Source organism: Osmerus mordax, chromosome 14, assembly GCF_038355195.1.
Source record: "Osmerus mordax isolate fOsmMor3 chromosome 14, fOsmMor3.pri, whole genome shotgun sequence".
NCBI lineage: Eukaryota > Metazoa > Chordata > Actinopteri > Osmeriformes > Osmeridae > Osmerus > Osmerus mordax.
In genome coordinates this window covers 3,651,691-3,677,201 of record NC_090063.1, presented here as the reverse complement: position 1 = coordinate 3,677,201, position 25,511 = coordinate 3,651,691, and the positions used below count along the sequence as shown (strand labels likewise).

Below are 25,511 nucleotides of genomic sequence, written 5' to 3'. Positions count from 1 at the left end.
AAATACCAATGCTTCATTATAAATGTATCTAGTAGTGAAAAAGTATTGTATTCAATACCAGTTTACAAGCTATTACCCAGTTAGTGTCACCATCCAGATTGTCCCCGCATAGTTGGAATGTGTCAGATCGTATGGTCCCAAAATATGGGGGGGCGGGGGGATTTCGGCAGGTATGAAAAACAGTTTTGCCAAAATCCTACTCCCCTTCTAACTTTTACATTTTTGCAACTAGTATCAAAAGCTTTTTATGACACACTTTATGAAAAACAGTGTTGCCAAAATCCTACTCCCTTAGTAAGTTAAAAAGAAATACTGAATTGCTGCATCATTAAATAGTTGATTCAAGTAGCGGTTGGTTTTTAGGATTGTTAAATTGGTGAGGTAGCGTGCGAGATAAGGAGAATTCATACACAGTAGCCTACTGCAATGCATAACTCATAGCTCAAGTTCACCACATAATTTATTGATCCTAGAGGTTCACCAGGAAATTCAATGGGGCCTACCTGGAGTTGTCTGTTGAAAAGATACAGATCTGAATGCATCGTGGGATTTATAAACAGGAATTTAGCACCGCCCACAAAAGATTTTGTTCGGGAAGTTGGGTCTGGGGTCCCTAGGTTGGGGAAAAACTATGTCTGAACAAGAGCTGTTCGGACCAATAAAATTGTCAGGGCGGGCTTTATACGATGATGGACAGATGATCAACAGTAACGTAATCAATCACGTCACCAAAGAGCGCTTGGGTTGAATTTGTTGTCAACAAATAACATACTACGTTGCTCTGATTGGTTGTAGGTCTATCCAATTGAGCGAAGAGGCATTTTTTTTCCGGGTTCGGTTGAAACACGCCCCATACTCACAGCCCAACGGAGCGGTATCAGACTCGATTAGAGGATTAGAGGACTAGAACTAGAATTATGAGTATGACAAAATCAGGCTAGGTTAGTATATCACGATATAAATGGTTGGTTTTTAATATATGACCTACTATCATTGAAATGAATACACAATAAATGTGACAATTCGAACCTTCTGAGCAACTGGTAGGACAGGGGATGCCCTACTATTTGATTCAAATAGGTGATTTTTTGGGGGGGTGACTATTTATGAGTGTGGTGGATCACTAGGCCTATATGAAACGGGCGATTGTAATCTACTGCCCTTCTGCTTGTTTAAGGTCCAGGGTGGCTCGTCATTATTAACACACACGGTTTAGCATATCATTAGACAAATAGAGTAATTCTAACCTTCTAAACTACTGGTATGACAGGAGGTGCCAGCTACTACTTGATTCAGATGGGTGTTTTTTTTTGCTAATTTAGGCTGCTTCAAATAAATTGGTTGATTTATTCTGTATCGGGTGAATTATTTAAGTTTTTAGGGGTGGGGAAATAATTATGTGAGATTACAATAGGCATTATTAAATATAAGCTACGATATTAAATGGGAAAATGACATCGTTTTCCCATTTAATATCCCTATGACATGGAAATGAATTGTGTCTTTCTTTACACAAGTGTCACTCTATTGTGCAATATATGGAGTAGGCCTAATGGAGAAATCCTGTATGAAGTAAAGGAAGTCTAAGGGTTTGGCAGGGAGGGCTCTACAAGCCTGACTTTGGACTTTTGCAATTCCAAGTCATTTCCCCCCCGGTCTCCTATTCTGTCAAAGAGAAGAAAGAGGCAGGAACACAGAGAACGGGATGCTGGGAGCGAAATTTTTCATTTTTGGAAGTTGAAACCAATCTCAGCATCTATGTAGCTTACTTGAACGAATCCATACCAGGTAAAACTGCTTTTTGTCGTTGTTGAATGTACGGTTCAATGAGTGAGCTAGACATCCAGTAAGCTAATTTTTACTAGCTAGCTGGCCATGTTCTCTGAATGACAGTATCTAGCTAGGAATACAATCATGTACGAGCCTTGAAACTACAGTAAGGTAGCACTAAATTCACCGACAAATAGTCTAACAAACCTAGTTTACTGGCTAGATGTTAAAAGTGCATTATGTTAGGGAATTATATCAGCTAGCTAGTAGGCTAGCCAACATTTAGCTAGAAAACGTTATCGAAATAGAAACGAACTATTCCTTGATAATAGCTACAAGCTAATGATGACAGTCGTCATCAAATTGGACTGGAAAGCTTGTCTGACTTGATCAGTAGTATTCTAGTTGGGCGTCGGCTCTGCTTGTAATGGTAGAGTAGCCTACATGTAGGCTACTATAGCTAGTACAACATGCATGTTCTACTAGCTATAGTTCAGTGACACGTTAGCTTAGCAAAATTGCCAACTTGCTTTATCGCGTACAGGCTATGTTCCTAGCCAACTATCCATCTTGGGAAGCTATTATTATCCAGCTGGGGTGTATATTAGCTAGATACCACAGTGTCATCGACCCGAAGGTGTGAAACTATGAATCATGACAGTGATGAAGGTTGACACTATGCAGTAAACTATAAATCATTTGTCTAGTAATACGCAGCTTCTCGGTAATTGCACATTCTCTACTGTCAATTCCCGACCTCTCGCCATAATGCAGTTTCAACCCCTGACAAAGAAAGCAATGAGAAACGAATGTTTTTGTCTTCTACTTTTCCTCTCTAGCTAAAACATACAATTGTTTTTTTTACTTGCCAAAGCACATTCCTGGTTTCATGTCCCTTGCTACTGTAAATATTGCAAACATTCCTCCCTGTCCCTGTGTATGGAGAAGGGGGATTCAGGAAGAGAAAAAGAGAGACTGTTGTTACAATTAGCTGTAAACTACCAATAGACCAAGGCAACTTTCAGTTAGCCTATATGTGACCAGATACGTCTGTCATCTTTCTATCTATCTATATGCATTCCTGTCCGGCTGCCATGAAGGCTGTTCTACTGATGATATAATAGCATACCTTTCAGAAACCATCTGGTGTTGTAAATACTGGTGTTGTGTGAACTGCCTCACAGTGATGGTTGGAAAAGCTGTCTGTCCATGCCATGCATACATTCTGTGGCACTGTAGGGTTTCAGTTGAAGTAGCTAATTATTGTCTATAGAAGTCCACTGTAAAATTAGGTTTTCTCTTCCTGAGTTATCACATTTCTTGTCTCCTAGATATTTGTCTCTGCCGTCAACAACTTATTGCTAACCCTAACTCTACCCCTTGGTGAAAGTTAAAAAAGAAAAGCTGTTCCCTCCTGAATTGGTACCAACTTATTGGACCTGTAGTTTACGATACCACTAGGCCATGGGATCTGATTGGAGTTTGAATTAGGCCAATCGGATGACAGTCAGTTACACTCGGTGGGGATTGAAAGCCACCAGTAGTCAATCCCAAGAGAAGGAGTTAGAGAAGTACACAAATGTATTAGTGGTAAGAAACCCTTCGCACTTAGAAATACACTAGGCCTACCTTAACTCATGTTTATTTTCCCATTTGCTATATGCTGAACATGTGGATGTCTTGCAGTAAACTTGACCTCAGAGATTGGTTTTGGTTTGTGGAAGTGTTGCGATTAAGGCAAATATGCGGAATTAGGTTTAAGTGTCTTGTCTTGGCTTTCAAGACAGCCCTCCCCCCTTTCCACTCTGAAGAGTTGAGTCAGTTTGTGTTGCAGGTTTTACTAGGGTCTGTTTCTCCAAGGGCTTAAGCTTTTAAACACAGGGACGTGAAACGACAAACAAAACACAGTCGTTCTTTTTTTCCCTTCTGAAAATGCGCTGCGTTCATCTGTGTGTGTGTGATCCTCCTAAAGCTCATCTGGGAAACAAATATATCAATGTGTGTGAGGGGAGGGGGGCTTAGTTAGTGCCAAGGGTCTAGCTTGGTTGTGTGAGGTTGTGTGTTGGTGGTGTTGTCAGGGATTTTCTGGAAAAATCTTGTATTGTATTCCAAGCCCCTGCTGAAGCTGTTGTTATCCCCCGTATCCCACATGACGTCGAAAATTCCAGACATGTTATGGTACCTAGTCTTGTGCTGTTCCATCCTTTAACAGGGAAAACATGTGTACCCTGGTCCCCTGATTTCACATCTCATACATGGCACGTGTGCTCTTTCACATGTTTACTTCTTGACAAGATGCCCTGCTACTCGCTTTTCTATCGAGTGCACTTCGAATGCTCTGCAGATCTCCCTCCTTCCCCAAGGGCGTATCTGAACGTTGGAGGCCGCCTGGTGTTCTGGAGCAATTCTCATCCCCAGCCTCATTGAGGGACCCCCCCCCCCCCCGTAGTCTGGCTACTATCAGTTCAGCTCAGGTGGGTGGGGGTAGGGGAGCTGAGGCTGGGCTGGGGCTGAGGCTGAGGCTGGGTTGGGGCTGAGGCTAGGGCTGAGGCTGGGTTGGGGCTGGGGCTGTGTCCACGGAGGTCATATATCCCAGGCGGTGGGGCTGTCTTTGTTTGGGCGTGCATTTCAAACAGATCAAGTTCAAAAAAGAAGGGGGGGGGGGGGGGGGGGCAGGGTGGAGACTAGATGGTCTGTTGATAGAGCCAGTCTTAGACAGGCTACCTGCTTTTTTTCTTCCATTCGTTTCAAGCTATCGTGTTTTCATTTCAGTGAGAGCCTGGAGCAGGTTTCTCCTTTTGCAAGGGGTCTATGATAGACACTGTAGCAAGAGTAGAGTCCTCTAGACTGTGACAGGTAATCAGATTGCCTTCTGGGCTACTTACTGTGGGTTTAGGAAGCTACATGAAATCCATTTTAGGCTTGGGGTTGTCATGGCGAAATGACGACATCCTTTTTCGTCGAGCTGGCACTCCTGCAGCCCTGTCTCATGCCGGCCAGCCATGTAACGGCTCAAGCTACACAGCTGCATTCCCTCCGGTCACAGTGAAATGTTATGACAACAGTAAATACCTTCTGTCTGGGTACCGTTATCTTGGCCTGCCTCTACACACACACACACACGCACGCACACACGCACACAGAGGCATCCAAGACCACCACTGCTGTCTATGGTAGTAAAGCTGGGAGCCACTTCAGACGGTCTAAGACCTACCAATCACACGCCTTGTGTGCTTTCAAACCTTCATCCGACAACCGCCGTTTGTCCGGTGTCTCTCCGAGATAGGTAGCGCAAGCATTTACATAAATAGCTCACAGCAACGACATAGCAGGAAAGTTGCTAAGTCTCTTACAACGACCAGCTCATCGACTGTAAAACAGCATGTGTTCTCCCAAGAAAACAACTGCCTCAGGCATCAGGTAGTTTGCTTCTCTACTATAAAGGCTATTTCTCTAACAACTGAAACCCAGGCCTAGGCTCTTTTAAAGCTTTGTTGAGTGCTTGTTAGACTCCACCACATACCAAAGATGTGTGAATACATTCTTCAAACGTTTAAGAATGTTCCCTTCAGTGTTGACAGTTGATTGAGATCTTTAAAACAAGTTCCTACCGACCATACAAGAATGTAGTACCATTTGGTAATTTAATTACAAAAATTCTACTGAGTTGTTTTTTGAAGTGTCATGTCATATGGCAGTGTAAAATGACTGCACTCTTCTTATTGGTACACTACAGGCTGATTGTGGATTTTGGGGTGGTTCTACCATTAGCAGTTGCCTGTTTTTGACTGTTCTCTTTCTTTTGACTAGCCTCTAACTCTAATATAGAAATATTTGTTTTGATACTTTTTTTTACTTTGGGTTCATTCTTCTCTGACCTTTCTGTTTAGCCTTTTGATTTTATCCGACGGATTTTATTCCTCTTTATTTAGACTCTCTGATTCGTTTTGGGCTCTACTAGACAATTTAGCATTCCTCTTCATTTTGACTCTGACTCGGTTAAAGACTCATTTGACTGCACTGACTCTTTGTCAGTGCAGAAAAGTCTGTCTTTATTTTCACTGTCCTCAACTTGGTTTGGACTCTTTTGACTCTCTTACTCTCTGACTCTTCTGACTCGCAGGTTGCGTAGTAAATGTCGGAGAGAGCTGGAGCCCAGTATGAGGAAGGCGGGCAGGCCAGTGCCCGGCGTGTCCAAGGCCATCCCAAGCACCACTAAGACCCAGACAGCAGACAGAGCGAAGCCTGAAGGAGCCTCCATCAACACTACCATGGGCACAGCTGGCAAGACCACCACCAAGACCTCCACCTCTGCCCCCCTCTCTAAGGTAAATACAAACGCTAACACTGTAAATAAACGAATGAATAAATAAATGACAATAAAGAGTTTCAAAACAAAGGCCTAGGCCCGCATAGTTAAAGGCCGCCATTTTTCCTGTCTCTGTCCAAAGGCAAAGAGCAGTGATGATCTCCCATCAGCCACCACGACAGGAACCGGGGCCACGGCAGGAAGTGGAGCTGTAGCCAAATCCAAGAAGACAAGCTCCGCCCACTCTTCAACCTCCTCCAACCCTGGTGTCAGCAACTCGGAAGCCAAAATCAAGACCAGCTCAGGTATGGACCCTCAAACCATTATGGAGTAATGGGAGAAAATCTATTTTGATGAACCTATTTAATTAACATGCATACTAAATCTACTAATAAGCATCATAAATCTACTTACACACTGTAGCCTTTTTTACGAGGCCTGAGTTTGCACAGACTCTCAGCTCTGGTTTCTAAGCTTGTCCTGCCTGTTCCTCAGCCAAGCGCGGGATGTCCTCCGTGGCAAAAGAGCCCTGTTCAACCCGGGAGAGCGTCAGGGAACGTTCCAGAACCTGCGGCGCCGGCAGGAAACCCTCCGGCTCCTCCGATGCTGCCGGCCCGCCCAAGAGGACCCGCTCCAGGACCATGGCCGAATCCGAGTCCCGGATGAGCAAGTCCAGATCGGACGGGCAGATCAGCAACAAGGCGGTCCTGGAAACCCGGGTCAAGGACCTAATGGGTCTGGCCAAGAGTAAGGATGTCGAGATCCTCCACCTGCGCAGTGAGTTGCGGGGCATCCGGGTCCAACTAGGACTCCCGGAGGAGGAGGAGGAGGACGACGAAGAGGAGGGGGAGAATGACCGGGGGAGCAGAGCCAGGGAGGAGGGCGAGGGGGAGGAGACGGAGGCAAGCGCCGACCCCCCCCAGGCCAAGGAGGAGCGAGAAGCCCCCCGTTTCATGTCGGCCGGCGTGGAATCCACCCTGCTCCTCCTGCAGGAGCAGAACGCGGGCATCCGGGGCGAGCTGAACCTGCTGAAGAACGAGAACCGCATGCTGAAGGACCGGCTCAACGCCCTGGGCTTCTCCCTGGAGCAGAGGCTGGAGAGCCCCCACAAAGCCCTGCGCCTCCCCTCCTTCAGCCCAGAGCCCGTCTCGTTCGGCAGGGGCGGCGAGGGCGACTACGGCGCAGGAGCAAGCCGCCACTCCGCCTCCCTCCGGGATGGGACCTCCCCTCACACCTCCGCCCCGGGATCCGCCCGCGGCTCCACGGAGGACCTCCTGACCGACGCCCGAGGCGGCGCCGTCTCCCCGGAGGCGGCCGACAGCGAGTGCAGCGAGGCCTACCAGCCCGTCACGTCCAGCGACGACGCCCTGGACGCCCCGTCGGGCTCCGCCTCGGCCTGCGGCTCCTCCTCCGAGTCGGAGGGCTGCTGCGGCCCGCCGGGCCACGGCGAGGAGCGCTCGCGGAGGGGCAGCAGCGGCAACACCAGCGAGGTGTCGGTGGCGTGCCTGACCGAGAGGATCCACCAGATGGAGGAGAACCAGCACAGCACGTCGGAGGAGCTCCAGGCCACCCTGCAGGAGCTGGCCGACCTGCAGCAGATCACCCAGGAGCTGAGCGCGGAGAACGAGCGCCTGGGGGAGGAGAAGGCCATCCTGGTGGACTCGCTCTGCCAGCAGGGGGACCGCCTGGAGCTCTACGGCCGGCACATGGACTACTTCCGGGGCCTGCTGGACGAGCACCGGGTCCCCTACGCCGCGGCCGCCGACAAGGAGGTGGCGAAGAGCGGCCGCTACCTGGAGCTGGAGCGCCGCTGCGCCGAGCTGAACGAGGGCGCCCGCTTCGAGCGCGAGCAGCTGCTGGGGGTGCAGCAGCACCTGAGCGGGGCGCTCAAGATGGCGGAGCAGGACAACGCCGACGCCCAGGGGCTGATCTCGGCGCTGAAGGAGCGCGTCCACGCGGCCGATCGGGCGGCCGACATGGAGCGGCGGGAGCGCGGGGCGGCGGCGGCCGAGCTGGACGCCCTGAGGGAGGCGGCGGGCGGCGAGCAGGCGGAGCTGGCCCGCTGCCGCCTCCAGCTGGAGCAGGAGAGGCAGCGGGTGGCCGAGCTGTACGCCCTGCACGACGCCGGGGAGACGACGGACGTGCGCCACCTGCTGGAGAGCGAGCGGAGGGACAAGGAGAGGGCCGAGTTGGAGGCGGCCCACCTCCAGGAGGAGCTGAGTCACACCAGGAACGAGGCGGCCAGGCTGCAGGACGGCATCAGCAAGGTAAGGGGCGGAACGCAAGCAGACGAACGTAACCGTGAACGAAATGCAGTTTAGCTCCGTGGCGGTTTGTCTCTGTGCAGCTTTGTGGCTTTTCGCCACGTCTAGGTTGTGAGTGTTTCCCATTCACCTGTGTCTAACTCTATGGGTCTCGATTTAGTTCAAAATAAAGTGCGCGTGCGTGTGTGTGGTTCCCGCTCAGCTGGAGGAGGACTTCCGGGCGTTCCGTGACGGGGTGCAGAAGCAGCTGGCCGAGCAGAAGCGCACCCTGGCCCAGCAGCGCTCCCAGCTGGAGGAGCGAGACACGGAGGTGGCCGACATGAAGGAGACCATCTTCGAGCTGGAGGACGAGGTGGAGCAGCACCGAGCCGTCAAGCTCCACGACAACCTCATCATCACCGACCTGGAGAGTGAGTGGCGGTGGCCGCGCGGGGGGGGGAACCTGCTCTGCTGCTGTTTCCACCCTCCTATTCCTCACTCACCACCTGCCGTGTGTCTCTACCTCCCCAGACTCGGTAAAGAAGCTTCAGGATCAGAAACACGACATGGAGCGAGAAATAAAGATCCTCCATCGGAAGCTACGGGTGAGTTCCAGCGCGGGGTTCAGCAAAACGCCAAAGTCTAAGAGACTCTTATTCTGACACCCGTCATATGTTCTCCACTGTGTTTGTCTGTTGACTGTAGTGTAATCATGTTTCGCTGTGCGTGTTCCTTTACATTGGCTTGTGCGTGCGTGTGTGTGTGTGTGACGGGCGATTGTGTGTGCGTTCCTCCGTGCAGGAGGAGTCTATCGAGTGGCGCCAATTCCAGGCCGACCTGCAGACCGCCGTGGTCATCGCCAACGACATCAAGTCGGAAGCCCAGGAGGAGATGGGAGACCTGCGGCGCCGCCTGCTGGACACGCAGGACAAGAACGAGAAGATGAGCAAGGAGCTGGAGGACCTCAAGAACCGCAAGTATGTACATCTCAGGACCCGACCGAGCCAGTGTGCGGATGTATGAAGCGAGTGTGTGTGTGTGGATGACTGAGCGAGTGTGTGTGTGTGTGAAGTGAGCGAGCGAGTGCATATCTACACGTGTGTGCACCTCTCCCAGCGTAGTAACCCCCCCCCCCCCCCCCCCTCCCCTCCCCAGGCAGGATGAGGAGAGGGGCCGGGTGTATAACTATATGAACGCCGTGGAGAGAGACCTGGCCGTCCTCAGGCAGGGCATGGGGCTGAGCCGCCGCTCGTCCACCACCTCCGAGCCCTCGCCCACCGTCAAGACCCTCATCAAGAGCTTCGACAACGCCTCCACCACAGGTACACCCCTCAGCCCTGGTCCTCAGCCCTGGTCCTCGGCCCTGGTCCTCGGCCCTGGTCTCCTGCGTGCTCGCCCTGATAAAGGTGCTCAAAGGCACGGGGCTGTAGGTGGCAGATAGGCCAGTAGATGGCAGTAACGTACCATATGGTTGATAACTTACTACTGTAGATCACCCCTTACGATGGATTAATCAACACCTAAATCTCTGCCCCTAGTTTGACTTTGTGGAAGAAAGTTCTGTCCGTCTTCCCTGGAAAGGTGCGACCATCGGTTTAGGTTCTGGATGAAGTATTATATAACCAGCAGATTTGAAAGGAAGTTAACCAAACGCCTTGACATAAGAACAACCAGTTCTGAGACACAGCGGTACCAGCTAAGTCTCTCTGAGGCATGAAATTCAGTGAACAGCCCCCCCCAAATAAGACACACGGCCAATCGATGTTCATTATCATAGGCAGGCCGAGACGGAGACGATGCAGTAAGTCAAACAATAATACAAAATGATTACTAGCATAGAACACGTGACCAGATAAAAAGGAAATAGCTAATAGCGCATTAGCGCGTACAAAATCCCAGACTTATTCCACAACACGCTTTCCACAGGTGTGCCCCTGCCCTGTTCTCGGCTCTCTGGCATCACCAGCCTCACAAGTTATTTTCTATGGGCCACCTTTCTCTTCTAACGCCCCCCCTCCTCCTCTTCATCTGCAGGTCCAGTGCCCACCACCCCTACTGCCACTGTGCCGCCGGCCGTCGCCACGGCGATGACGCGGACCCCCCTCAGCCCCAGTCCCTTGAAGACCCCCCCTGCTGCAGCAGTAACCCCCATCCAGGTTGGAGCAGAAGTTCACACACACACACACACACACACACACACGTGGACACATTCATTTGTCACACATTAGCACGTGAACACACACCGAGACACACTCCCACGTGTACGCGACATACACTCACAGGAGACGTGGAAAGGAAGGGGGAGCAAATCTTCAAGTCTCAAAGCACTGAGTTAAACAGATATCACTGCTATACTACTCTCCGGTGGTTCCCCTGTAAGGCGTGGGGGGGGGGGGGGGGGTCCGCTCGATAGGAGAATAGCAGACCTGCGCTCAACATGACTTGGGGAAATCCCCGGGCCGTTCCCTGCCTCCCTCCTCTCGCAGGTCAGCGGATCGTCAGGAAGTCCTTCCCTTGCCGACACAGATTGTGCATGAGTGACACGAGGCCACCAGGGTGGGACAAAACAGGATGTTTGCGTGCGTGTGCGTGTGTCAACTTGGATCGGAAAGACGGAGGAGGAAGGATGCTGTAAATTCTAGACGTGTTCAGTCACTTGCTGATTGCTCAGACAGATTTACACACACGTTTTACACACCGGCCTCGATCAAATGTTCCATGGACACAAACATAAGCCGCGTTTCCGCCGCAAGTCTCTGGAACTTGCACTCCCCAGAACTACCTTTCGTGTATGAAATACACGCCAGCGATTTTAGAATACACTTTGTCACTGTTGGTGACCGGTTCCAATTGCTGCTCACTCGACCAATCACAAATCTTCATTGCTGCAAGCCCCGCAACAAATGTTCCTGTTTTTTGGACAGTACTAGCTCCGAAGGAGGAACTTATTTGTTCCTGCTTTTTGCTCCCCATAACTAAACGTAGACAATGTTTACTGCGATGGAAACAGTGAGTTCATGGGGAAACTTCCTAGTTCCATGGTAAAGTTCCTGCAGGGGAAATGTGGCTGAGGTTGTTGATAGAAACTTCTATAATGAGCAGAGTTTGCACAGCGCCCCACCACAAGGCCCGTTGGACAAGACTCGACGGATCCCTCTCCATAGACCTAAGGATCCTTCCTTGAGTTCGCTTTCACGGTTTAAATCAATGTGAAGGATCACTTTAATCTAACAAGGCTGGCCCACTCTTTGGCGGGAGATGGACGGTTATTCCTCCGTTTTAGTGACGGTCAATATCACTGCGAGCGAGAAGTTTGCGCTCTCTGTCTTTCTCCTCGATGCATTTCTCCTTTTTCTCTCCATCTTCCTGTGTCCCGCTGTCATGCGCTCCGTCGCGCTGGCCGACTCATGTCGGATTGAAGAGCCATTGTATATCCAGCAGTTTGAAGAGAAGGGTTCACTTGATTCCCCTTGGGTCTGTCGGAATGTTTGGATTGATGTATTTGCTCTGAGATGGTTCCAGTTCAAGCAGGATCAATGATTGATTCCCGCGCTCCGTCGCGCTGGCCGACTCATGTCGGATTGAAGAGCCATTGTACAGTTAGGTCCATAAGTATTTGGACATTGACACAATTTTCAGCATTTTGGCTCTGTATACCACCACAATGGATTTGAAATGAAACAAGATGTGCTTTAAGTGCAGACTTTCAGCTTTAATTTCAGGGTATTTACATCCAAATCAGGTGAACAGTGTAGGAATTACAACACATTTTAAATGTGGCCCCCCCCTTTTTAAGGGACCAAAAATAATTGGACAAACTAACATAATCATAAATCTAATTGTCACTTTTAATACTTGGTTGCAAATCCTTTGCAGTCAATGACAGCCTGAAGTCTGGAACCCATAGACATCACCAGACGCTGGGTTTCGTCCCTGGTGATGCTCTGCCAGGCCTCTACTGCAACTGTCTTCAGTTCCTGCTTGTTCTTGGGGCATTTTCCCTTCAGTTTTGTCTTTAGCAAGTGAAATGCATGTTCAATTGGATTTAGGTCAGGTGATTGACTTGGCCATTGCAGAACATTCCACTTCTTTGCCTTAAAAAAACTCTTTGGTTGCTTTCGCAGTATGCTTCGGGTCATTGTCCATCTGCACTGTGAAGCGCCGTCCTATGAGTTCTGAAGCATTTGGCTGAATCTGAGCAGATAATATTGCCCGAAACACTTCAGAATTCATCCTACTGCTTTTGTCAGCAGTCACATCATCGATAAATACAAGGGAACCAGTTCCATTGGCAGCCATACATGCCCACGCCATAACACTACCTCCACCATGCTTCACTGATGAGGTGGTATGCTTTGGATCATGAGCAGTTCCTTCCCTTCTCCATACTCTTCTCTTCCCATCATTCTGGTACAAGTTGATCTTGGTCTCATCTGTCCATAGGATGTTGTTCCAGAACTGTACAGGCTCTTTTAGATGTTTTTTGGCAAACTCTAATCTGGTCTTCCTGTTTTTGAGACTCACCAATGGTTTACATCTTGTGGTGAACCCTCTGTATTTACTCTGGTGAAGTCTTCTCTTAATTGTTGACTTTGACACAGATACGCCTACCTCCTGGAGAGTGTTCTTGATTTGGCCAACTGTTGTGAAGGGGTTTTTCTTCACCAGGGAAAGAATTCTTCTGTCATCCACCACAGTTGTTTTCCGTGGTCTTCCGGGTCTTTTGGTGTTGCTGAGCTCACCAGTGCGTTCTTTCTTTTTAAGAATGTACCAAACAGTTGATTTGGCCACACCTAATGTTTTTGCTATCTCTCTGATGGGTTTGTTTTGATTTTTCAGCCTAACGATGGCTTGCTTCACTGATGGTGACAGCTCTTTGGACTTCATATTGAGAGTTGACAGCAACAGATTCCAAACACAAATACCATACTTGAAATGAACTCTAGACCTTTTATCTGCTCCTTGTCAATGAAAAAACGAACTCCCTTTATGAGGGAATAACATACACCTGGCCATGGAGCAGCCAATTGTCCAATTACTTTTGGTCCCTTAAAAAGGGGGGGGCCACATATAAAATGTATTGTAATTCCTACACCGTTCACCTGATTTGGATGTAAATACCCTGAAGCTGAAAGTCTGCACTTAAAGCACATCTTGATTGTTTCATTTCAAATCCATTGTGGTGGTATACAGAGCCAAAATGATGAAAATTGTGTCAATGTCCAAATACTTATGGACCTAACTGTATATCCAGCAGTTTGAAGAGAAGGGTTCACTTGATTCCCCTTGGGTCTGTCGGAATGTTTGGATTGATGTATTTGCTCTGAGATGGTTCCAGTTCAAGCAGGATCAATGATTGATTCCCCCTTGGAATCAGAGAGGCCAGAGGGGGACACCGAGTCAGGGGGGACAGCAGCAGCGTTGTTGTTTGTATATGCTAAAGAACGAACTACGGAGCATGTCGGAAGATTACATGTGTGTCTTACTTTTTAAATGATAGATTTAAAAAGGTATAGCCTTATTGGGTTATTGTCATTCTCCCAGATTTGACCATATCCTGCGAATGTCTCGTGTGGTCATTTTTGTGCTTTTCGTGTCTGGGTCACATCATAGGAGAGACAAATGTAAATCCTTCCAATTCTCTCCATGTTCTCTGAGTCTTGTGTTTGTTGTTGTGTTGTAGAGGCACACGGTGTCGACCACCAAGCCCCTGTCTTCTATGGTGGACAAGAGGTCCAGCTACACAGACCTCAGTATGGCAGGTTGGTAAACACACACGCACGCACACACACATCCTCTCTCACACCACTGCAGAGCAGTCACTGCAGGTTAGGAGAACATGTTGCATATTTAAGAACCTAATATCCCAGTCCCATAGCAACATCCCAGTCCCGTTGTAATGTGCCATTACCGGTCCCAGGTCTCAGAGGGAGAGCCATGCTACCATATAACATGAGCTAGTTGAGAGTGTTGGTGTGTATTTATCCCTGGGTTCATATACTCATGTACAGCTGCACCCATTTCCGACACACTGTTTTCCACTCTGCTAAGCACAAAAGCCCCATGCTGGGAGTGAGGCCTACAAATACCTGGGATTTGTCACCACTGAAAAGTCGTTTGGTATTAGCTGGTATTTGAATGCAGGTGGTATTATTGAGTTAGTTATTAACATACAGTCTTGTTAACTCTGGCTGTGTCCATGCGTAGGAATTACTGTGAGAAACGTGAGTTCCCTTTGGTTGATTTTAGGTTTTGAGATAATAATAAAAAATATCTACAGTGCGGGAGTAACATTCTGTGTGTGTGTGTGTGTGTGTGTGTTTGTGTATTCTCTCCACAGCAGATCACCTGCTCCGAGCCTCACCTGGGTCTCACACACCCTCCGCTCTCCAGCGGGTGCCCAACATGGACTCCTCTAAGTCCCTCTCAGGTGTGTGTGTGTGTGTGTTTGCATACCTGCCTGTGTGTGTGTATAGCCTGCATTAGGCCAGTTTCTTCGACATAGTAGTGTGACCAGCAACAGTGGTCTAGAAAGTGTTGGTTAAACGTGGTGATAACCCCAGCAAAGTTCTGGTACATTCTCAGTACCTGCAGTGTGGTCACCTAAACTGAAACAGCCTATGTATAGTGTGGACCTCTGTTTCCCCTTTTCCACCAGCGTGAACCGGGTGCTGGTTCAGAGTTAGTGCCGGTTCAGAGTTAGTGCCGGTTCAGAGTTAGCGCCGGTTCAGAGTTAGCGCCGGTTCAGAGTTAGCGCCGGTTCAGAGTTAGCGCCGGTTCAGAGTTAGCGCCGGTTCAGAGTTAGCGCCGGTTCAGAGCTGGTTCAACTAACGAGCCTTCTAAGAGCCGGTTTGCTTTTTCCGCCGGCTAGAGAGCCACCACAGAGCCAGGTCAAACATCACTGTGTTATGTCTCATCGTTCCCAGTAACGCTAGCGCCAAACATAACATTAACAGTGGCGGACGTAGCCTTACATTCCAAATGACAATTGAGAATAACAATGATAACGTAACAGCCTATTTGGATTCTTCTTAACATCGAAAGTAAGATACGTCAGCCGTGGCATGTAGCTGCCCACCTAACATCCATTACGCTGGTAATCGATCACACCGCAGTTAAACACATCTATTAAACTGTAGTGGAAGAATTCAGATATAGCTAATAAAGGAAGGAATCTCTGTCAAGTCAGGTGGCTTTTATTGACCTTTCAATCACATACGTGGTACAGTGCACAGTGAAACAAAACAAAGTTTGGATTTTGAAATGTAGAGAACCGGTTTGAGGTTAGGCACTGGCTCCAAACCAGCAGTCAAAATAACTTGGTGGAAAAGGAGTGTGTGTCAAACAAAAAATTTGGAGGTATTGGGAGGTATTGATTTTAATAAAATTTGTTTAGCAAATATTTTCATTCAAAGCTAAATACAAATGGTAAAGAGCACAAAACAAGACTGTCAATCTTTTTTGCCGAAAATATTACATGTATGGGACTGATCTGGCCGCCATTGTTGCAGGTTGCGCAGTATTCACATACCCCTCGGTTTCAAGTAAGCTCCCGAAAACACTTGGTTTTAAGGGGTGTTTACCCCTTCGTCTTAGCCCTACCCTTCGATCAAAAAGAGTATTGGGTCACCACTTAATCTCACCTGAACGCGCAAAACTAAGGGCTAGGGATAAGGGCTAGGGATAAGGGCTAGGGGTAAGGGCTAGGGGTAAGGGCTAGGGGTAAGGGCTAGGGGTAAGGGCTAGGGGTAAGGGCTAGGGGTAAGGGCTAGGGATAAGGGCTAGGGGTAAGGGCTAGGGGTAAGGGCTAGGGGTAAGGGCTAGGGATAAGGGCTAGGGGTAAGGGCTAGGGGTAAGGGCTAGGGGTAAGGGCTAGGGGTAAGGGCTAGGGGTAAGGGCTAGGGATAAGGGCTAGGGATAAGGGCTAGGGGTAAGGGCTAGGGATAAGGGCTAGGGGTTAGGGGTAAGGGCTAGGGGTAAGGGCTAGGGGTAAGGGCTAGGGGTAAGGGCTAGGGGTAAGGGCTAGGGGTAAGGGCTAGGGGTAAGGGCTAGGGGTAAGGGCTAGGGGTAAGGGCTAGGGATAAGGGCTAGGGATAAGGGCTAGGGATAAGGGCTAGGGGCTAGGGGTAAGGGCTAGGGGTAAGGGCTAGGGGTAAGGGCTAGGGGTAAGGGCTAGGGGTAAGGGCTAGGGGTAAGGGCTAGGGGTAAGGGCTAGGGGTAAGGGCTAGGGGTAAGGGCTAGGGGTAAGACAGAGTATCGGGATTCGGCCTAAATCTGGTGTTGGCTCCTGTGTGTTCACTCCTGCCCGCTCCTCCCCCCAGTCTCCCGCAGGAGCAGCGAGGAGCTGAAGAGGGACCTGTCCGCGCCGGACCCCGCTCCACCCTCCGTCTCCCTCATCACCCTGGCCGTGGCTGCCTCCTCCCCCTCCTCCTCCTCCCCGACTGCCTCCGTCACCCCGTCGGCGAGGGGCCGCTTGCGGTAGGGCGCACCGTGTGTGTGTGTGGGGAGGCTCGTCCCTTTCAGCCCCCCCACCTCATAGATAAACATGGAAGCAGATGAGCCTCGCTGACAGATTAATGGCCCGCTCTAACAGCAGGAACAGGAGGATGACGGGAACCACTGGCCATCACAGTGAGGCCTGACTGGAAGCCCGTCGAGCTGAAACCTGATAAGCAATCAACCGACGCTTGATTAGCTTGAACGTCCGGGCGGCTGAAAAGACCCGTCCTCCTTTTTCCCTTTTTCTTTTGGTTGTTGTCCCCCCTCGCTTTCTGTCACAGTGTTTCTGAATGATTTAATCTCGCAGAAGGGCCTCCTCCTTTGTCCTTTAGCCCGTCGAGCTAATCACTCAGCGGAGGCTGACAATGAGCAGGGGTAGGAGAGTTGTTTTCGGAGAGTAATGTTACCGTTCCTAAGAAGGGCTCAACAGGACATTTTGTTTCACTTTTGGAGATGCGTAGTGTTTTTGCAGATCACCAACACTGTAAAAAGCTAACAGCCATGTAAATACTGAACTTAAGATCTCCCTTTTTTCCTTCCGTCTCTCTTTTTCTTTCTTTCTTTTTTCTCTCTCTCTCTCTCTCTCTCTCTCTCTCTCTCTCTCTCTCTCTCTCTCTCTCTCTCTCTCTCTCTCTCTCTCTCTCTCTCTCTGTCTCTCTCTCTCTCTCTCTCTCTCTCTCTCGTCCTCTCTCTCTCCCAGGGAGGAGAGGAAGGACCCCCTCTCAGCGCTGGCCAGGGAGTACGGGGGATCCAAGAGGAACGCTCTCCTCAAGTGGTGCCAGAAGAAGACTGAAGGATACCAGGTACAGCCTGCCAGGCCCCGCGGGTAGAGGGGCACTGTCTGGCTCCGTCACGTTACAGCGTCTGTGGCACCTGGCTCTGGCCCACAGCAGGCTGCTCATTTGTCAACAGAGTTGTCATACACACACACACACACACACACACACGTATACAGTCTGGGGTGTAATCAGTGTCAGCGTAGCCGCACACAGGGCGTTCACCGCGTACCTGATCCGGGTGATTTACGCGTGGGCTACTCTGGCGAGGTTTAGAAAGCGCGGAGCGAATACGACACCTCACAGTTTGGTCGAAAAATTAGGCGTGCGTATTTGCGCATATTACGTTTGATAAGGCGTGCGTATAGGCATGCGTTACGCGTGCTTCGAATACTTTGCTCAGGGATGAACATCCTCATCACTAGAAGCGCGGAGACGTTTTTCCCGACTCGTTGTCCGAAAGTGAACTTGCCTTGGGTCTGTATGTCATTGGTTGTGTGCACAAGGCCAGCGTGACGCCTGCGTGACGTGTGTGTGAATGCCTCTGTCCATTGTAAGTCTATGTAAAGTTCTCGCGTGCGTTCAGAGGTTTGATATCATCGCGCAGGCATGTGCAGGTGTAACTGTGCGCTTTGCATATTAACCTGTGACATGTATTACGCCTCATATACACTCACACACACACGTATACACACATGCACTCACACACACCCACACACCAGCATCCTCTATTTGCCCCAATCAGTTTTGTCAGGTTTGCTTTCTCAAGGTTCAATGACGTATTTATGGGACACACAATGTGTTCTTACCTGTGAATAGTGTTTTGATAAGCGCTGTCTAGCCCTTGGGGCTAAAGCAACAACAGTCTTTTCCCGTCCTGTTAATTTCCGAACTGACCTCCTCCCCTCCATACATCCCACCTTTCCTCCATACTTTTCTTCCTCCCTTCTCCTCTTTCGAGGCTTTTAAAGATGTTTACCTACCAGGCCAGTCCGTGTAGTTACTATGGCGCCAGTTATGTCCCGCCCATAGCAGGAAGTGAGCCAAATTTGACCAATAGTCTGGTCCTCTGCCGGGCTGCCCTCTTTTCTGAGGAGGGAGGGTGCAGGTTAGCGTGTATACAAACTTGGCAGTCCTTTTGTATATAAGACAAGACCTCAGGTTTAACCCCCCCTTTTGTTTTTGGTTTCTGCCCAAGACAAACATGGGACGCGGCTTTCTGATTGGTTCATAGTCAGTCTCTCCTTTGCTTCACTTGTTTATCCTCACCGTCTCCATCTCCTTTGTGTCAGTCATATCAGCGTCAGAAGACTGAGTGAAAGTTGTTAGTTAAACTAGCTCAGTGATGGTTATGCGTGTGTGTGGGTGTGTGGAGTAAAACGCTCAGCTTTTACACACACACACCCAGCCCTGCCAGGAAAAAGATGAGAAAAGTTCAAGCCTGTCATGTATGAGGATCCACCCGCATCTGGGTCCTGGTTGCAGCACCCTGCGTGCTCTGCTAGCACCATGAATCCATGGCCTCTTTACACCAGCTACAGAGTGAACAGGTCCAGACCCCCTGTAGCTTATCCGCTGTCACACTGAGTCGTCTCTCTCGGGTCCCACAGAGCGCTCCCACACCTCTGGGTGTAGCCCGCTGCGCGCTAACTACCGGCCGTTGTCTCAGGTTCACATGCTGTTGGTTTCTCCCCAGGATCCCACTCAGACTGCTCGACACTGTTGATTGGGCACCCTGTGGTAACTGGCGTCAGACTCGGTGGGCCTACGTTCTCTCCCCAGGGGCCTCTCACATTCCACACCACATTTGATTGATCCCCGCGTGGCACACGGTGTACCGCTTGACCCAAGATGGCTGCCTCGTCTGGGTGTAGATGAACTAGCTCACCTGTTCACTGAGAACCTGGAGTTTGAGTTGGCTCTCCTTAGTTTCCATAGCCTCCTTAGCATTAAACACGTGCTATTTTTTCAAATGAATCATCATCAAAGAGCAGGATGTGACCGGGGCCCTAACCTCGCCATTACCAAGCCACTAAATGTACAGACTCTCTTCCTCCCTCCATACTTCCTCAGTTTATCTGTGCTAGAGGCCCGGCGGAGGAGGGGTGTTCAGGACGAGTGGACTGGTCCCACTCCGTCAGGGCTGCAGCTGACCCCCTTAGTGGCGTTTACTCCACTCGACCATTTCTGATGTGCCTTTCGTGCTGGCTTTCACACGTCGCGGAACATTACAGAACACGGGTTGGATCCCAGAGGCTGTATGCGGACCGGCCCTTTAAAAGTTCTCCGTTCTCAGCATACCCAGAGTAGCCCTGATGCACAGGGCTATGGAATTGGTGTGGCTCCCTTAGGGTTTTTTTTCCTTCAACGACAAAAGAAAACGGTCTTCTCTGGTCTCTTCACCTCTCTGCCCTCCTCTCCTCCCCTCTCTCTAGAACATTGACATCACCAACTTCAGCAGTAGCTGGAACGATGGGCTAGCCTTCTGTGCTGTCCTCCACACCTACCTCCCTGCCCACATACCCTACCAGGAACTCTCCAGCCAGGACAAGGTGAGGAAGAGGATGCACGCGCACGCCTCTCGAAAAAACAAAACAAATTTCAGATGTTCACACACACACACACACATCTCAATCAAAGTCATATCACAAAAATCCTAAAACATACAGTTAGACGCAGTCAAATACCCTTTCAGTGGTATCTCTCGTTTGCATAGAAAGTTTGCATTATGTACTTGCATTGACCGTTGAACAGCACGAGCAGAATATTGTTCTGCTCGTCTTATTGGCCCTGCTGAAGCATGGAATGTCCTTGTTTGTCCTCCTCTCCAGAAGAGGAACTTCACGTTGGCTTTCCAGGCGGCCGAGAGCGTGGGGATCAAGTCCACACTGGTAGGTTTCTCCAAAGACATTAGAAACAGCCAAAACCCGGGGGTTATTTCAAACGCTTTGGCTCTCAAGGATTTGTCATACCAGCCTGTTTGGGATTTATTCGACTCGAGCCCTCTCACCCATCCAATCCTCAGATAAGCGTGTCACGGTTTGGATTCAAACTGCCGAACGTCCTCGTGACCAACTCGAACCATTGACCGTGAGAACAGGGAGAAATGATTCAGAACTTCTCATACCGCACAGTATGTCAATATTTAGGCCGTGGCCGCTGCAACTTCGAAGCGTTGTTTTAAACAGCCTGAGCTGAGCAGGCACACAGAGCTGATCTACGGTCTCCCTCAGCCCCCCTCAGCCCCCAGTAGTGCCCAGGAGGCCTAACCTTAAAAGAAGATATGGCTCCACCCACGGCGGCCTACTGCAGGTTGGGCTGAATGTAAATGTATTGCAACAGGTCTGGGTTTCGTCTTGAGAAATCCAGACATCCCCCCCCCCTCCCCGAACAAACACACACATACACGCCCTTTACACACACACTTGCCTTGAACCCCACGCACACAAACGTGTGCGAAAGCCTAACACAATATGCCTGTTTCAGTTATATGGTCATTGATATACTGCGTACAGCATGACTTTCCTTGGGTTGGAGAGTTCAGTGGAAAATGTTTGGGAAGACCTCCTCCTGTGCCAAGTGCTGTGTATTCTTACTTGGTGGTTTGTTATGCTGTACCTGGACGAAGAATGTGTTGTCCCTCACGCACCCCTAGCAATGTTAGAAGAGCTTCCTTGGAAGCTTCTCTGGATGTTCCTCTCTCCTCTCTCCAATGAGCTTTGGTGTCGTCATCTTTCTTCTCTTCCACTCATCTTCCATTTTTGCCACCCCTCTATGCCCTTTTTCTCTCCATTCCTCTTTTCTCCGTGATCTCTCTCTCGTGTTCTCTCTCTCTCTCTCTCTCTCTCTCTCGTGTTCTCTCTCTCTCTCTCCATCTCTCTCTCTCCATCTCTCTCCATCTCCATCTCTGTGTCTACCTCCGTCTTTCTCTCAGGACATTGGAGAGATGGTGCACACTGAGAGGCCAGACTGGCAGAGCGTGATGACCTACGTCACCGCAATCTACAAATACTTTGAGACCTGACCTCCGGTCCACCCTCGACCCCCACGCTCCCTTCCATCGTGACTGCAAACCCCACGTCTCTCCGCCACACCGGACATCGAAAAAGAATCTGTGCTTATGCCATGCAACCTGCAATGACTGCTGTGAAGTGGCGTTGAACTGTAGAGATAAATGCTAAGGCCTGAGATTACTTTATGTGGCCTCTCAAGGGCAAATTCTTAAAGACATTTGTTGGTGGATAAAGGCTATTGGGGATGATATCCTTTGACTTTGAGCTGTCCACCTTGCCCAGACTACCTGCAGTGACCTGGTCCCAGCTTGTACTGACACCCCACACAGCAAGCTGAGCCAGTCCATTAAGGCCATGCTGGACTGAAGAATTACAGTCCGTAGCGTTCTGACTCTGGTATCCTCTTAAAAACTAGCTTGCCAGTAGAAGAAAATAAAAGCCTTCGTCCACAATTTTTGTGTTCGCTAAATGAATTTTTGGTAGGAGTGCCTTACCAGAAAAAGTGTTTTGCAAACCTCTTGAAACACCAGGAAGCTATTTTTAGACCTGTGTTTGTTGAAATAGACAGCCGGCTTGAACCAGGCCTGATTTTTGTTAGATCATTTTTCAGACTATTGAAGCAAATAGAAACACAGTTGCCTGAGCTATTGTTCTTACATATTCCAAAGATGAGGTCACAATGTTGACGCTGAGCAAATCATTAACTCATTCAGTGTTATATTAGTCTGTCTCTCAATCTCTGCAAACTGTGAATAGGACGATCAACAATGGGAGACATTTGTCATTTCAACTGGTGGCCGTGTCATGTTTTCAACAGCACTGTGAATGTTGTTGGGGTTAAGTTCCTAAAGGTTAGAGCTTGGCCATATTGACCATGCTCAAGGGCTACATTGTTTTCAGTGTGGCGAACACCCACAGTCTTACTGAACATGACAGGGAGCTAATGTTATAAGCTAAACGTTGGGGCATTACAGTAAACGAGGCATGGATTAGTGTTTAACAAATCCTTGTTGGTTTCATAGCACAACTGGGGTGGAGGTGGCAACAGGGGGGATGGGGGGGGGATCTTGGCTGTTCATTCCCGCAATGGAATGTGTTAAACCTTCATTGATGCCATGGAAACCACTTTCATAGGTAAAACAGTAGTTATGCCTCTCCCCTCAGGGAAGAGAAACGGGTTAGTTATAGTAAATATGCTCCGAATCATGGAGAAAGCTTATTGAACTGCTAAAATATGTTTGACAATTTCAAAGTTTATGAAAGCACACTACGAAGAAACTGAATGTTATGTTGTCCATTTGCTACTGCACGTCATATAATCACATACAAAGAAACGACTTTTGAAGTTGTTGTTTTTCCTCTGACTGAGGTAGTCAGTGTAGCTTTCGGTCAGCATATGCCTTTCACTAGCAAACTGCACCCGTCATAGTCAAATAGTGGCTCTCAATCGTAAAGTCAGTCAACTGACCTATCCGTCAACAACAATGCTGAGTTTTTGATAAAAGTGCTCTGACTCTTCTCACCTCAGTCAAACGTTTGTGGCGTGGTTCAGAAGCTCTTTGTGGTTTGTTTCACTTCCTGCGCTGTAGAAAGGACCAAATTGAGCAGCAATCGGCTCCATCTTCATAAAACGTCTAGACGTCTTATAGTTAGCTGTCTGTTTAAAAATAGGGCTATCGATGTCCTTTCGTCTACTGTCATTTCCAGATATTCAGCATAACCTAGTCTAGGCCGGCTGGTCTGGGTTTGCTAATCTATGCCTGCTAGTCAAGGTCTGGGTACTGTAATGGTGAGTCTTTGTCATACGTCTAACAGACGTGCTGTTGAAGGGGAGTCTTGTCGACAGGAAACTGATGCTTGGTGTTGGTTCCTCTCCTGTTTGTACCTCTCCTCACATGTCTAGAGCCACAGGTAGCATAGTGACTTATTTATGTGTCAGTCCTGTCAAGCAATGGACACAAAGAATGTTATTTGTGTTTGTTATTTTTATGTACTGTAATATTGAACACTACATTCATGAATTAGAGGACCATTTTCTTCAAGGTTTTGGTGAATTGAGTGAATATAATTTTTTTTTGGGGGGGGAGGTCAAAACCTTGATGTAAGGATCAATATTTTGGTGTAACTTATTTTTGACAAATTGCTGGGGATTTGTCTTAATTGTGTGAGGAGAAAGGTATATTTAAAGAAAGTGTGTTTTATACCCACTTTATTAGTGTGTGTGTGTGTGTGTGTGTGTGTGTGTGTGTGTGTGTGTGTGTGTGTGTGTGTGTGTGTGTGTGTGTGTGTGTGTGTGTGTGTGTGTGTGTGTGTGTGTGTGTGTGTGTGTGTGTGTGTGTGTGTGTGTGTGTGTGTGTGTGTGTGTGTGTGTGTGTGTGTGTGTGTGTGTGTGTGTGTGTGTGTGTGTGTGTGTGTGTGTGTGTGTACGTTGGTTATACTAGATGCCTTGTAGCAGTATTATGCAGTATGATTACATTTGAGTGTATAATGTTAATCTTAGACACTTTTATCATAATTGTATGCACCTCTATACTTCTGTGCCATACACCTCACTCCATTATATACTAACTTGTGTGTTTGTTCCATTTGATGCTAATAAAATCACTGAAAGTTAAAAGTTTCCTTTTCATCATTTCTTATCATTATTCTATTGTTTGTCTTTATGGCAAAAAAACTAAACATGGCCGGAAATCTTCTCTAAAACCATGAAATGAAACTGAATTGGAAGTAAAACCCCTTCCTTCAACGCCTCCAGCAGAAGATGGAAACAGTTTTTTTGCACATCATGAGCAGCCTAGAATAGGCTGAGGTGTTGCCACAACACCCACATCTCCACGTCAGGTCTGTGTGTGGGCCAGGCCATGCATCTCCCAGCATCAGACTGGAGGAAGCAATTGAACAGTTGCATAGCTCATGCAACAGGGATGGGATGTTTCTATTCACTTACAGAGAAACTTGCATAACAGCCGCCGATCTCTTTGAAGGGTGTGTATGTAGAATTTGTAGTCGTCGTTTTTTTATTTTTTTTATGTTCCGTTGTCTCTTAAAACTCAGAATCTGTAATCTGATGCAGGTCCCTGTACCAGTTAAATTCCAATCAGCCCAACTCAAACACTGGTCTCCCTGGTCTCACTGGTGTCTGGGCATATGAATGGACGGGTGCCCTCACAAATCAACCATGTTCAACATATTTATCTGGAGACAGGATTAGACATCAGTGTTACCGGTCATCAACCAGATTGCACTTCTCTGAACCCTCTAATCCAAGGCAATGACTGCATTTATGAGAAAGGGCCTTAGACACCACGATTTCAAATCAATTTAATATCAAATCTGTGTTCTTTTCACTCGCTTCCATGTGCATGTCTGAGCAAATGTTGAGTGTCCTGAGACCACAGGGATTTGAAATACATTTAAAGCTGCAATAGGTAACAGTATAATAGGAATTCAAACATGCTAATGCCTGGAACAGGATAGCTGGAACATAATTGTCTGGAAGTAGCAAGAAACTGATATTCAAATTGACATTGATATTCAGCTGGCACTGAGCTGTCTGTGTTTCTAAACGACTCTCAGAAAGCCACATTATCTTACATAACATGTTTAGAGGGAGGAAATGTAATTGTTACTGAAAACAAATCATACCTATTGTAGCGTTAATCTAATTTCTAATCTGTGTCCCTTTGACTCAAGTTTATGATGAATTGAAACCTGACGTGTGCGCGGGTTGCTGAGTGATTTCAGTTTGACATAATACTATAGATCAGTGGTCTTATGCCTACAACAATGGATGCATTTTTATTGTGATCTAATTTTAGCAACAGACTGGTTACATGACTAGGAATTCTTCTGACACTGAGAAGGACTGATCCCTGCAGTTGTACACTTAATGATGTTAAAC

At 48.4% G+C, this 25,511-nt stretch overlaps 1 protein-coding gene across 3 annotated transcripts; it reads left to right on the top strand.

Annotated features, from left to right (window-relative positions):
• The first annotated feature begins 1,675 nt into the window (after window positions 1-1,675).
• On the top strand, window positions 1,676-22,632 carry specc1lb (sperm antigen with calponin homology and coiled-coil domains 1-like b). Of its 3 annotated transcripts, XM_067250807.1 has the most exons (16): window positions 1,676-1,788; window positions 5,894-6,098; window positions 6,222-6,384; window positions 6,575-8,346; window positions 8,546-8,753; window positions 8,854-8,927; window positions 9,124-9,299; window positions 9,478-9,644; window positions 10,357-10,478; window positions 14,006-14,084; window positions 14,663-14,752; window positions 16,644-16,800; window positions 17,522-17,624; window positions 20,033-20,149; window positions 20,429-20,488; window positions 21,532-22,632. In XM_067250807.1, exons 2-16 carry the CDS (start codon window positions 5,931-5,933, stop codon window positions 21,619-21,621), a joined length of 3,546 nt encoding a protein of 1,181 aa, XP_067106908.1. In that variant the 5' UTR covers window positions 1,676-1,788; window positions 5,894-5,930; the 3' UTR covers window positions 21,622-22,632. The 3 variants fall into 3 exon arrangements, 2 of the variants coding, with proteins under 2 accessions (XP_067106908.1, XP_067106909.1); XR_010878241.1 differs by lacking the exons at window positions 16,644-16,800; window positions 21,532-22,632 and having other exon boundaries at window positions 20,429-20,490; XM_067250808.1 differs by lacking the exons at window positions 1,676-1,788; window positions 5,894-6,098; window positions 6,222-6,384; ... (3 more) ...; window positions 9,124-9,299; window positions 9,478-9,644 and adding an exon at window positions 9,978-10,123.
• The last annotated feature ends 2,879 nt before the right edge of the window (window positions 22,633-25,511 follow it).